This window comes from Stomoxys calcitrans, chromosome 5 (assembly GCF_963082655.1).
Source record: "Stomoxys calcitrans chromosome 5, idStoCalc2.1, whole genome shotgun sequence".
In the NCBI taxonomy this organism is placed as follows: Eukaryota; Metazoa; Arthropoda; class Insecta; order Diptera; family Muscidae; genus Stomoxys; species Stomoxys calcitrans.
Genome location: NC_081556.1, coordinates 33,649,505 through 33,664,382, shown reverse-complemented (window position 1 = coordinate 33,664,382; position 14,878 = coordinate 33,649,505). Strand labels below are relative to the sequence as shown.

The following is a 14,878-nucleotide window of genomic DNA, read 5'->3' as shown; positions in this document are numbered from 1 at the left end:
CAATACCTAACCGGATCCTAAGAATGGCTTGCTTGTGCATCACAGCCGCACTCAATTCAGGTCAATTTCTTCAGGTTCAATGGGAGGCGGTCGTTCTCCAGAGACTACATTCACCCGGTAGCCATTTACCGCATCTGCTACCGTGTCTGCATGGATGTTATCAAGACCTGCTTGATATGCCGCTTGATCTAGAGGTCCTCTCTTGTAGCGCTGAATGCTCTCACGCTCTAAATCATGTAGATCTACCTTAAGACTTCTGGGCGGTGGATAGCTATAAACAAGATGTTGATTTGGATGGTCTCTGTGATAACAGCCCAAAAGGTATTGCTTAGACAGCATGTAGTTATGTCTTCGCACTGGTAGGATCTTTGTCTCCTGATGGAGCTGGTCCACATAAGAACTGAGGAGACAGCCCGTCGCAGTTCGGAGGGCGGCGTTCTGACAGATCTGAATATTATTCCACTGCGTGTCACAAAGTTGACGAGACCATAGACCAGCCAACTGCTTTGTACGTGGTCAGCAAGGTTTCTTTGTCTGCACCCCAAGTGCTGTCAGCAAGTGACCTGAGGTCCTTGTATCTACTTTTGACTTTATCGCAAATCGCTGTGGCTTGTGGGGAGAATGCATAAGAGCTGTCAAATGTGACGCCAAGTATTTTGGGACACTTGACGGTGGGAATCATTTTTCCATCGACCATCACAGTCAGGTCAATATTCACCTCACTCGTATTTGTAATGAAGAATGTGGCTGAAGATTTGGTGGCAGATATCTTCAGATTTCTTGCAGCGAAATATGAGGCAAGTTCGTTGGGGTAAACGCTGGCTGAAGATTTGGTGGCAGATATCTTCAGATTTCTTGCAGCGAAATATGAGGCAAGTTCGTTGGGGTAAACGTTCAACCTATCGCAGATGTCAACAATGAGTGGGGGGCCTGATGCCATGATCGTACAATCGTCCGCATATGATACGATCTCTATGCCGTCTGGAGAGGGTGGAATGGAGGATAGGTAGAGGTTGAATAGTGCCGGAGATACCACCCCACCGTGGGGAACTCTATGTTTCAATCTACGGTGCTTCAACTTCTTATCCCTAATTCCACAAATGACTGGCGACCACACTGATAATTCGCGAACCATCGTTTCTGGCATGGCTGAAGGGACGTGTTGGTGATGTCCTCAAATAATTTGGCATGGCTGACCGTGTCGAATGCCTTCAGCAGGTCCAATGCCACGTGGACCGTCCTATCACATGGCCTGGGCTGATTGAAGCCACGGCTAATGTGTGTGCTGATGGCATGCAAAGCTGTTGTAATGCCTCAGGCGTCTTTGCCAATGGTGAGAGAAAGGCGATCGGTCTGTATGACTCCCCCGAACTCGGGTCCGTTCCAGGCTTCAGTAGCGGAATCACTCTGGCCATTTTCCAGACATCGGGAACTATAAGAGTGTTCAAATACAGGTTGAGGACAGTAGTAAGGTACTCAACTCCAGGAGAATCCAGATTCTTCAACATCAATGTAGAGATTCCATCGGGGTCCAACGGCTTAGGTGATTTGGCTCCACTGATGACATTCGTAACTTCGCCCACGGTAAATTGTGATGGCTGTCCATCGGCTTGGTGACCACGAATACGGCGAATGGCTCTCCTCCTAGCGTTGTCACTCTCGGGATGCTCAATTAATTGAAGGTTGAACAAACTGGCGCTTCTCTTCGGATCAGTCACGGTTACGTCGCCAAGAGTGACTGAGGTCCTGTCATCGCGTCTACCGGGGTTCGAGAGTGACTTAACAGTAGACCCCAGCTTGCCTAAACCGGTGCCTAAGGTACAAATGTTCCAGCTCCAAATTCCGCCTATTTTCATTGACTACACTGTTTATTTCCAGATTCAGCTCGCTGAAATGTGGTATCCGTACAACGAATCCCCTCACGTTCGTCTGCGAGTATCACTTTCTGCGCCGAGTATTCGACCGGCTGGTATAAATCGAGTGGCTGCTGCGTTAACGATATCTCGGAATTTCTTCTCGGCAACTGGCAAATCCGAGGGGGGTGCCAGTTCACTGAAGCTGCGATTGGTATTCTCTCTGTAGCCAGCCCAATCGGCCTTCTAATGATTGGTAAATGTCCGGCGCTCAGAGGTTATGAGATCGGGTGGTCGGTCAATGGTGAGAATTATGGGGATGTGGTCTGACCCCAAAGAGATGACGGCTTGCCAGGATACGTCACTCAGGACATCAAGGGATGCAATGGAAATGTCTGGTGAGCTGCTGCACCTCCTCGTAATCCTAGTGGGGGCATCCTCATTCACCGTGCAAAACGTGGAGCTTTCAAACCTAGGGAAGAATGCCATGAAGTGTGATGCGCATGAAAGTCCCCTAGAACCAGGCGATTATGGCCAGATAGTAGCCCACTTATGTCGGTGTTGGAAGCTCTTGGCCATCAATTGGGACACAGCTACCAAACGGCGGTATGTAAACGTTGTATAGCTCCATCTCGGCAGTACCGGACCTGACTGCTATCCCCATGCACTCCATGTAGGGGTCACCAGCGCCAGGCGTAGGCGAGATGGATCTATATTGCACGGCATGGTGTATCACGAAAGCCAATCCCCTACCTCCATTCCTTGAGCGATCCTTATGTAGCACATTGTATCAGTGACAACTGCAGGTGCCTCCTGGATCGCTTTGCCTCCTGGATCGCTTCGACTAATATATTTTTCCGACTCATGAAATCCACAATCTCATCGATCTTGCCACGGAGTCCGTTGCAGTTTAGCTGCAAAATCGATACACTTCCCGGCACTGGCCTGGCAATATTTGGGCTGGGATGCTGCCGTTGCGTATATTGCCGTACAGGAGAGGTCACATAGTCCGACGATGAGGACGCGGACGCGGAAGCGACAACGACGACGCTTGTGACCCATTGCTGGCTATAATCGCACAGCACCTTGCGGTATAACCAGTATAACTATATGAAGTGAGGCCAGAGCAAGATCGGAAATGTACCCACTCCATGCACCGGTTACACCTCACCGACACCGACCGATGATGGAGACGTTTCTAGCAAACCGAACAGAACCAGGGTGCGGGGTTATTTTCAATCCCAGCACGGACCAGAAGCTTGCGGTGAAGGCACTCCGGGATATGCCTCTCCCATGACGAAAAAAGACGAACACGTACACTGAGGTGACAGCCCTTGCCGATGTGGGTTCCACACACATTAGTTCACGCACTTACTTCATCGCTTCACCCCCGCAAGTATAACAATTACCAACATATATTTTTTTTTTTTTCTGTTAAACACTTAAGACATAATAGAATTTATTGAGGTTTTTAAGGGGATAGAAAAATTTTAAGTTTAATATTACACGGGAGAAACCATTTCCTTTTACAGAAAGTAAAAGGAAATGAAAACACGTGAGTGTAAGCGAATAGAGAAGTACAGGAGTCAGAATGAAGTCCGAAAATAATACCAAAGAATTTAATAAGAATTTACCAAAGAATTTAAGAATAAAACCTTTGGCTTTGCTGAAGGCACATCCTACTGCACAGACAAAGAAGGAACTCTGATAACTGACACAAATCTGGTACAACGATAACGGCGAAGAGGATACCACAGGATCAATCTCTGATGATGGTATACAATGTTTGCCTCCTTGTCAAAATGTGGCCCAAGTAGCTGTGACCGACTGCAGAACAACATGTAAGAGCGTGCTAAATTCGGCCGGGCCGAATCTCATATACACTCCACCATTGATCGCATTTGTCGAGTTCTATGCGCGTTATCTCTTTCTAGGCAAACAAAGAATATTGAATAAGTATTGTTATGCTATTGGAGCTATATCAAGTTATAGTCCGATTTGGACCATAAATGAATGCTGAACATTGTAGAAGTCATTGTGTAATATTTCAGTTCATTCGGATAAGAATTGCGTCTTGAAGGGGCTCAAGAAGCAAAACCGGGAGATAGGTTTATATGGGAGCTGTATCAAGCTATTGATCGATTCAGACCATATTAGACACGTATGTTGAGGGTCATGAGAAAAGCCGTTGTACAAAATTTCTGCCAAATCGGATGGCAGTGGAGTATTTGAGAGAAAGATTCTTCGTAAAATATATGAACCATATATGGCGTTAATGGAGAAAATAGGCGACGTATGAACCACGAGCTGTATGACGACGATAGCATTGTAACACGCCTCAAAATACAATGGCTGCGTTGGCTAGGTCATCTTGTCAGAATGGATGAAGAAGCTCCAGCAAAGAAGTCTTTTGAAGGCAAACACGGTGGACACGCAAATCGGGAAGCCCCAAAAGCCCGATGGAAAGATCGAGTGGTAGGAGTCACCTCGAAACTTGGTGCCAGAGATTTTAGAATGAGCGCAGAAGATCGAGGCGCTTGGAACGCTATTTTACGTTCGGCTAGTGGAACACATATTCTGTCATAGCCAATTAAAGTAGAGTAAGTAAAGTGCTCCGTTTGATAGTTAGGACCTAAGCAGCCTACTTATATTTCAATACTGGAATTTATAGTTCTGACATTTCACAAATAACCCTGTATAATTAAAATTCATATTTTTAAAGCTTTATTTGCCCAAATAAAATCCAAGTTAGCGTTTTTCTTAGAAAATGGTTGCAGCACCTTCCACATAAACCTTATTCGTGTCTCTATTAACAAAGAAGGATACCTTCATGTAGTATTTTCCACGAGGCATAGGAAATGGAAATTTATGTAGATCCAGCGTAAGGTTATTGGCAAATATGTTGTGCTGCAAATAATGATGTGTCAGAACATAAATACCAAGAGCTCTGGCTAGCATAACTTACCGCATAGGGGCAAGTGTGATTCAAATTGGTTTTATCAGCGATTATGTCGAACATTCTACTGACTGCTACAAATCGTTTACGATTTTTCAATAGCTCACACGCATCACAGGAGGCATTGAGTAAAACAATGGGCTTTCTGCCCACCAAATACAGCGTCTCCAACCTCACCATGCAATCCCTTATGGGCTCCAATACTTGAACGTAGCATGAGAATTGCGCATCAGACTTCTTGAAGTTTCTCAAATTACAAGTGGCGAATTTGAAATGCGAGGGATCACTGGTAGAACAATTAATCCAATGTATTTGAGCTCCGCAACTAACCTAATTTAGATTTATTTTGCCAAAAACAATTTAAAATGTTCACTAAAATTTTCAATTATCGGTTATCCTCAATGGCAAAGACTATTTGAAAGAAGAAGAAATTCTTGAACGAAATATACATACCTCTTGAAAGATCAAAGAAACTATTAAACACTTTAAAACCTTGACACACATCATTTTGACTGAATCTGAAAAACAATTGCTAAAAATATATACAATTTCTATATAGGCTTTAAAGAGTGAAAACAATGATTTGCCAAAATTAGTGCAAATCGAAATGATTATCAGAAAATTATGATACACAAAACTATCAACTGTTTCGGATAGAGCAGCAGCAGTAATGAAGATAGTATGGAAAAAACATACAAAATAAAACAACTAACAATGTATACATTAGGGTGGGACGGCTTTAATATCTTAGGGGGCGCTTCGCATTACTGATTCTTGGGATTGGGATCCAGTATGAGCATTTACAACAATACCTCGAATGTGTAGATGATGAAGATCCATCATTTCCAGGTCCACTAATAACTTGACGTATTCAAGATACGGAGCGTTTTTTCAGCTACTAGCTATTGTGGTCATTTATGTACAATGTGTACATTAGGGTGGAACGATTTCAACATCTTAAGGGGCGCTTCACATTTCCGATTCTTGGGATTGGGATTCCGCATGAGCATTTATAACCATACCTCGAATGTGTAGATGATGAAGATCCATCATTTCCAGGTCCACTAATAACTTGACATATTCAAGATACGGAGCGTTATATCCAGCTACTAGCTACTGTAGTGATTTAAGTGCAAAATCTAAACCGATTTTGATGAAATCTTGTAGATATGTTAAAATCAGTAACAAACCAATCCATGACACATTTTGTGCAGATCGATTGAAAATTGTAGTCCCTACGGCCGTTTAAAACTTTGTATCCGTTGGGTGAAGCGGACGTGGTTTTATTTCGCTCCTCAATGAAAAAATAAATATATTGGGTTGCCCAAAAAGTAATTGCGGATTTTTCATATAGTCAGCGTTGACAAATTTTTTCACAGCTTGTGACTCTGTAATTGCATTCTTTCTTCTGTCAGTTATCAGCTGTTACTTTTAGCTTGCTTTAGAAAAAAAGTGTAAAAAATGTATATTTGATCGAAGATCATTCAAAGTTTTATTAAAAATGCATTTACTTTCTTTGAAAAAATCCGCAATTACTTTTTGGGCAGCCCAATATATCCGTATCTCGGAATAGGTACTACCTATTACGGAAAAAAAATTTAAAGCCTTTTGGAGTAGGCTAGAAATGGACTCCAAAGACTCAACATCTGCGGTGGTAGCATCAGACCGTAGCTTGTTGTCCTCCCCACCTATAGGTGTGGGTGCCTTGGCACCTGTCGTCAAGAGTAATGCTTCAAGCGCACAACTAGTCGTCAGACTAATTAATGAGGAAGAGAAGGATAAACCAGAGGAATGCACAGTTCGTCCCCACCCTTAAAGTAATGGTGGTGTTTCTGACTCGAATTCAGACAGCGACTGAGTCAATGAAACTGTCATAGCAGCCGAATCGAGAGATGAGGGCATCGGGATGACAGCAGAAATGAGCAATGGCTTTGCTAAGCTCACAAGCAGACCGAGAAAGCGATCCGGCGTAGGAGACAGAGGAGTATGTACCGACAGCGTAATCAGACGAAAGTGCAGGATGCTGGAAGAGAACTGACATTGCAAGCACTTATGCGGAAGCTGGAAAAAGAATCAGATCTCCCGAAGAGCATTGCAAATTGCAAATTTTGCCCATGAAGAATCCACTAAGGAAACTTCTCACATATCAATGAGTGCAGTCCGATTCAAGTTTAAGCTCAATGATAAGAAGTCTCCTTTTTATAGCCGAGTCCGAACGGCGTGCCGCAGTGCGACACCTTTTTGGAGAGAAGTTTTACATGGCATAGTACCTCACAAATGTTGCCACCAGCATTAGGAGGGGAAACCCACCGCTGAAAATTTCTTCCGATGGTCTCGCTAGGATTTGAAACCAGGCGTTCAGCGTCATAGGCGGACATGCTAACCTCGGCGCCACGGTGGCCTCCAGCCAGGCAGCCATTAAATCCCTGGAGAACATATTTCTGAACACAAAAACCACCCTCGACCGTAGCAGATCTCTCAACGAGATGGCTGAATAGTTCAAAATTCACCTGCTCTGGGTGCCGGGCCACAGAGATATCCCAGGGATTATAAAGCGGATGACTTTACAAGATTAGGAACTACCATACACATTCCAGGGATACTGGAATCTGTGGGTATGCCTCTAGCGACATGTAAGCAAAGTTTTCAGGACCAGACCCGAAGGGCAACGAATGATAGATGGTCACAAAGAGGGGGCTGTGAGGATTCCAAAACTATGTGGCCTCATCTAGACTTGAAGAGGTCTATTGCTTTGCTGTCATAGGCTAGAAGAGACGTCTCAGTCATTGTGTCCGTCATGACAGGTCACTGTCTAATCGGAAAACATGCTGACAGAATGAAGGTTGCCAGCAACGACTTTTGCAGAAGCTGTAGGGACATCGAGGAAGAAGAGACTATAGAACATCTGCTGTGTGTGTGTGTCCCGCACTAGCAGTTAGAAGGAGTCCCCCTTTAGGTTCTCATTTTTTTGAGAACCTGTCTGATTAGGCGGATGTGAACAAGTTACTGGGCTTTTTAAAGCGATCTGGATGGTTCAACGGTAGAAACTAGAAGGCATTTTCCTTCTTCTGTGGTATCACAATGGACGAAAACGTCTAAGTGAGTCTGATGGCAGACTGCCACTTAAACCTAACCTAACCTAACCCACCACATACGTCCAAGTACGCAGCTACTGACTGTTAAGCACTTCCGCAGCAGGCAGTAGCTCGAGCATCTCAGAGCTAAACTCCGCCCAGGTTAGGCCATATCTTAAAATGCTTCTTAGGGGCTTCGAGGGGCTCCTTAGAGAGCACCCTGCGGACTTTGTAGGACTTTCACACACCTCCAGTTGACTTGCAACAAGAGATCCATAAGGCTCTTTTGGACGATTTAACCTCGATCTTGTATTTATTCGCCTTGTTATAAAGCATTCTCCAAATCTGTTGAGTTCTCCTTCCACCAAACATTCTGTGATATCCTACCCGGGTAGGTGGTCCGGCGACAGTTTTTCCCATAACTACTCAAAGTGAATTCTGTCAACAGGTTCGCTACCGATTGGAGCTCTTTTTCACCAATCAGTTGCCAAGCTTCGTGTTTACGTTTTCCGCGAAGCTGTTGTCTTTCTGAGGTTCGAGTATGGTGGGTGGTTGACCGTAGGCGTAGTATTCTAGGCGAATACTAAGCCTAGAAAACCACCCTTTATAAATAAGGCGATGTGTACATAACATAGACATACCATGGTGAAAGCAACATTTTTTCCAGCAACACAAACAAGCTTACCTGAAATGAAAAAGAAAAGAATATAGGAAATAAATATGATGTTGAAATAAAAAAAAGCTATTTAAATTAAAAAATAAAAATAAGTAAAAGCGTGCAAAGTTCGACCCGGCCGAATCTTGGAAACCCATCACCATGGATACTGCTAAATAAATTTATTTGAAGGGCATAATTTTACTCTACATACCAAACTTTTGCCAAACCAACAAAATTAAAGTTTCTAGGAACCCTTACTAGGGAGCTCTACCAGGTTAAAGACCGATTAGGCCCCTACTTGCGGCCACAGTTGTTGGAAGTCATAACATAACACCATGTGCAAAATTCCAGCGGAATACGACAAATAATGCGGCATGTAAGAGCTCAAAAAGTCAAATCGGGAGATCGGTTTATATGGGAGCTTTACCAGGTTATAGACCGATTTAAACAGCACTTGGTACAATTGTTGAAAGACACAACAAAACACTATGTGCAAATTTTCATCCAAATCGGAAAAAAATTGAGACTGGTATAGGCTCAAGACAACTCTAGTATTGCCATCTGGAACATCAGGTTATACGGATGGATCAAAGCTAGAGAACAGAGTGGGCCTGGGGGTTTACATTGAGAACTCAGGGTCTTAGATCTGTTTTAGACTACCTCAACATAATACGATCCTGCAGGCGGATATTCGAGCAATCAAGGAATGCGTGAAGTGGTGTGGTGCTAACGAGAGGACGTCGAGTGTGAACATCTTTGCCGACAGTAAAATTGCCATAAGGGCAATAACAACCAGGACCAGAAGGAGATTAACGCCTTCTCTGAGGATGGCAAAATCGGATATCAAATTCGTTTTGTACTCTCATATTGAAATGAACGTCCAATATTTCTGTTTTGGGGAAGTTTTGGGGCTGGGGCGACCCATTTGACAACCATGTTGTCCTTGTCGGCCCACTTTTGATTTTGGGTGGTGTTTTTGGGGTAACGGTGGAGGGTACTCCCCCTTCCGTTATCAATAAATTATAAAGCCTATTCCTACTTTCTGACCATATTCGTAATCTACTCCCGAATACCTTTCATTTAAGTCCCATATTGTCATGATCGTCAAATAAACCTATTTTAAGGGGTTTTGGTGCTGGGGCGGCCCCCCAGGTATTTGAACCCAACTTTTATTATGAAATTCGTACTCTACTCTTGAATACCTTTCATTTGAATCCCATATTGTTCCGATCGGTCCACTTTTATTTTTGCGTAGTACTTTTGGGGTAAGGGGGAGGGTCCACCCCCTCCCGATATCAAAATTTATATAGCCTATGTTTCCTTCCAGACCAACCTACACAATCTGAAAAAAATACAAGGTAATCGCTTTAGCCGTTTTTGAGTCTATACGGAACAAACAAACACAAATTGAATTTTATATATAAGACTAGCTGAGCCCGGCCCGCTCTGCTACACCCGACTATACGGTCCTGCAGGCGGAGATCCGGGCGATCACGGAATGCGTGAAGTGGTGTGGTGCTAACGCGAGGACCTCGAGTGCGAACATCTTTGCCGACAGTAAAATTGCCATAAGGGCAATAACAACCAGGACGGTAAGGTCACGAACAGTCTTGCAGCGTAAGAAGGAGATTGACGCTTTCTCTGAGGATGGCAAAATCCGCATCGTTTGGTTACCGGGCCATAACGAAGTAAGAGGAAATGAAAAGGCAGACGATTTGGCGGTGAAGGCCAGAGGACTGCCCTCAATAAACTTGGTTAATCCGAAGCCCTTCGGGTCGACGCAGTCCGAGTTAAGGGATTGGGCGAAGAATGCGCATGCAACATTGTGGAACAGCGAAACGTTCGGTAGGACGGTGAAAATTCTATGGGGGGATCCAAATCGTGAGAAGACGAGGCTACTACTGAAGGGAAGCAATAAGGAGGTCAGTGTCACCATTGGTATCATAACAGGACACATAGGACTACGAGTTCACTTATGTAAAGTCGGTGCGGCAAGTGATAGCATGTGTAGGGCATGCGGGGAAGATGATGAGACGTTGGAGCATTTCCTTTGTCATTGCCCGGCTTTCGCATCTAACAGATATCGTCACTTAGGTGGAGGCACAATACCAGACATGAACCAACTTAGGGGAGCGGTGTTGAAAACAATTAAGGATTTGGGTTGCCCAAAAAGTAATTGCGGATTTTTCATATAGTCGGCGTTGACAAATTTTTTCACAGCTTGTGACTCTGTAATTGCATTCTTTCTTCTGTCAGTTATCAGCTGTTACTTTTAGCTTGCTTTAGAAAAAAAGTGTAAAAAAAGTATATTTGATTAAAGTTCATTCTAAGTTTTATTAAAAATGCATTTACTTTCTTTTAAAAAATCCGCAATTACTTTTTGGGAAACCCAATATATATAACGATGTCCATGTGTCTGTCCGTCTGTCTGTCCGTCCGTCTGTTGTAATCACTCTGCAGGCTTCAAAAGTTGAGATATTGAGCTGAAATTTGGCATTGATACGTCTTTTAATGCACGCTGGTGAAATTCTTGTTTGAGGTTACTTTCTTGAGCGCACAACAAGCCGATTACTGGCTTGGGTGTACGCCCATAGTGGCATGGGGCGTATTAATATCTGCACGCTCTTTTCAACCTAACCTACTATTGATGTAGGTCATTGGGTTTTGCAAATGGGCCATATCGGTACAGATTTGGATATAGCTCCCATATAAACCGATCTGCCGATATGACTTCTTGAGTTCTTACAACCCGCAATTTTTATCCGATTTGGCTGAAATGTTGCATGTAGTGTTCTGTCCAATAATTGTGCCAAGTACGGTTGAAATCGGCCTATAACCTGATAACATGGGTTGCCCAAAAAGTAATTGCGGATTTTTTAAAAGAAGGTAAATGTATTTTTAATAAAACTTAGAATGAACTTTAATCAAATATATAATTGCCATTTTGTTCGATAACCGTTTGCCATCTTCCTGGCAAATTTAGTATTCCACGCTCATAGAACTTCTGGCCTTTATCTGCAAAAAACTGAACCAAGTGCGATTTTACAGCCTCATCATTGCCAAAAGTTTTACCATTTAAGGAGTTCTGCAAAGATCCAAATAAATGGTAGTCTGATGGTGCAAGGTCAGGGCTAGATGGTGGATGCATCAAAAGTTCCCAGCCAAGCTCACTCAGTTTTTGGTGAGTGACAAAAGATGTGTGCGGTCTAGCGTTGTCCTGGTGGAATATGACACCTTTACGATTGACCAATTCTGCGCGCTTCTCCTTGATGGCTGTATTCAATTTGTCCAATTGTTGACAGTAAACATCCGAATTAATCGTTTGGTTCCTTAGAAGCAGCTCAAAATATACCACACACCCTTCCAATCCCACCAAACAGACAGCATAACCTTCTTTTGGTGGATATCAGCCTTTGAAGTGGTTTGAGCTGGTTCACCATACTTGGACCATGATCGTTTTCGACTAACGTTGTTGTAAACAATCCACTTTTCATCTCCAGTTATGATTCGTTTTAAAAACGGATCGAATTCATTGCGTTTAAGGTGCATATCACAAGCGTTGATTCGGTTTGTTAAATGAATTTCTTTCAATACATGTGGTACCCAAATATCAAGCTTTTTCACAAGTCCAAGACTTTTTATGTGATAATGAACGGTTGATTTTGGTATATTTAACTTCTCTCCTATCTCACGCTCAGTTACATGACGATCCAATTCGATTAATGCTTTGATTTGGTCATCAGCAACTTCATTTGGCCAACCTGAACGTGGCTCATCTTTAAGTGAAAAATCTCCAGAACGGAATTTGCGAAACCAATTTTGACACTGTCTTCCTTTTAAGGCTTTATCACCATACACATCTCGTAACTTTTTAGCAACCTGCTCCGCGTTTTTTCCTTTACGGAAATAATAAAGTAAAATATGACGAAAATGCTCCTTCGTGGGCTCCATATTAAAATTGACGCCAAACAAACAAATGTAAACAAAATTTGGGGGACCTTTTTTCTAAAGCAAGCTTAAAGAAACAGCTGATAACTGACAGAAGAAAGAATGCAATCACAGAGTCACAAGCCGTTGAAAAAATTTGTCAACGCCGACTATATGAAAAATCCGCAATTACTTTTTGGGCAATCCAAACCAAGCCAACCCATATAAACCAATCACTCCATTTCATGTCTGGATCCCCTGGAATTCACAATTTTTGTCCGATTTGGCTCACTTACGACCTTCAACAACTGCGCCAAGTACGGTCCAAATCGGTCTTTAATCTGATGCAACTGCCATATAAACCGATCTCTCGATTATCCTTTTTCGATTTCTAGAAGCTTTAAGTTTGCTGGTTTGAAGTTTGGTATGCTGATTAAAATTAGCGCTTCAACTAAAATTATTATACCCTCCACCATAAGATGGGGGGTATACTAATTTCGTTATTCTGTTTGTAACTACTCGAAATATTCGTCTGAGACCCCATAAAGTATATATATTCTTGATCGTCGTGACATTTTATGACGATCTAGCCATGTCCGTCCGTCTGTCCGTCCGTCCGTCCGTCCGTCCGTCCGTCCGTCCGTCCGTCTGTCTGTCGAAAGCACGCTAACTTCCGAAGGAGTAAAGCTAGCCGCTTGAAATTTTGCACAAATACTTCTTATTAGTGTAGGTCGGTTGGTATTGTAAATGGGCCATATCGGTCCATGTTTTGATATAGCTGCCATATAAACCGATCAGGGGTCTTGACTTCTTGAGCCTCTAGAGTGCGCAATTCTTATCCGATTGGGATGAAATTTTGCACGACGTGTTTTTTTATGACATCCAACAACTGTGCTAAGTATAGTTCAAATCGGTCCATAACCTGATATAGCTGCCATATAAACCGATCTTGGGTCTTGACTTCTTCAGCCTCTAGCGTGCGCAATTCTTATCCGATCAGAATGAAATTTTGCACGACGTGTTTTGTTATTATATCCAACAACAGTGCCAAGTATGGTTCAAATCGGTCCATAACCTGATATAGCTGCCATATAAACCGATCTTGGGTTTTGACTTCTTGACCCTCTAGAGGGCGCAATTCTTATCCGATTGGAATGGAATTTCGCACGACGTGTTTTGTTATGATACCCAACAACTGTGCCAAGTATGGTTTAAATCGGTCCATAACCTGATATAGCTGCCATATAAACCGATCTTGGGTCTTGACTTCTTGAGCCTCTAGAGGGCACAATTCTTATCCGATTTGAATGAATTTTTGCACGAAGTATTTCGTTATGATATCCAACAACTTTGCCAAGTATGGTTGAAATCGGTCCATAACCTGATATAGCTGTCATATAAACAGATCTGGGGATTTGACTTCTTGAGCTTCTAGAGGGCGCAATTCCTATCCGATTTGGCTGAAATTTTGCGTGACGTATTTTATTTTTACTTTCAACAACTGTGTCAAATAAGATTCAAATCGTTTCATAACCTGATATAGCTGCCATATAAACCGATCTGGGATCTTGACTTCTTGACCCCTAGAGGTCGCAATTATTATCCGATATGCCTGAAATTTTGTACGATGGATCCTCTCATGACCATCAACAAACGTGTTTATTATGGTCTGAATCGGTCTATAGCCCGATACAGATCTCATATAAATCGTTCTCTCTATTTTACTTCGTGAGCCCCAATGGGCGCAATTCTTATACGAATTGGCTGAAATTTTACACAGGTCTTCAACATATAATTTAATTGTGGTCCGAACCGGACCATATTTTGATATCGTTTTAATAGCAGAGCAACCCTTTTCTTATATCTTTTTGCCTAAGAAGAGATGCCGGGAAAAGAACTCGACAAATGCGATCCATGGTGGAGGGTATATAAGATTCGGCCCGGCCGAACTTAGCACGCTTTTACTTGTTTTGTATACATTTTTAGCAGAATCCATGATGGTGGGTTCCCAAAAATTCGGCCCGGCCGATCTTAGCACACTTTTACTTGTTTACAATGACTAGCATTGAATGTAGGTAAACGACTATAGTTTAATTAATCATGATACAAATTTTATTTGAATCATTAAAAAACAATAACAATAATACGATCATGATGACAACCTCAATAGAAATACAACATCACAAAAAATATAGGCCTTACTGTATTTTTAGCTAAGCAAATCCAACAGTTTTGGGGCTTTTTTAAACAATTCTTCCACCACCTTCGACTATAACCGTTTGTGACACTTTACCATTGGGAATAAACGTAGACTTGATGTAGTATTTTCCTTGCGGTGTGGGAAAAGGAATCTTCCGCAGATCCAATGCAAGATTTGTTCCTATAATATCGTGCTACAAAGGAAAAGAAG

At 42.7% G+C, this 14,878-nt stretch overlaps 1 protein-coding gene across 2 annotated transcripts in view; it reads right to left on the bottom strand.

Moving 5' to 3' along the window:
- Window positions 1–4,554: 4,554 nt before the first annotated feature.
- LOC106092683 (uncharacterized) overlaps window positions 4,555–14,878 on the bottom strand; it is a 169,890-nt gene continuing 159,566 nt past the window's right edge. For both annotated transcript variants that reach the window (XM_059368718.1, XM_059368720.1), the window contains 3 exons: window positions 5,263–5,327; window positions 4,819–5,139; window positions 4,555–4,760 (listed from right to left, as the gene is read on the bottom strand). In XM_059368718.1, the coding sequence (XP_059224701.1) occupies window positions 4,614–4,760; window positions 4,819–5,139; window positions 5,263–5,316 (522 nt within the window). In that variant the 5' untranslated portion in view covers window positions 5,317–5,327 and the 3' untranslated portion in view covers window positions 4,555–4,613. The remainder of the gene's footprint in view (window positions 4,761–4,818; window positions 5,140–5,262; window positions 5,328–14,878) is intronic.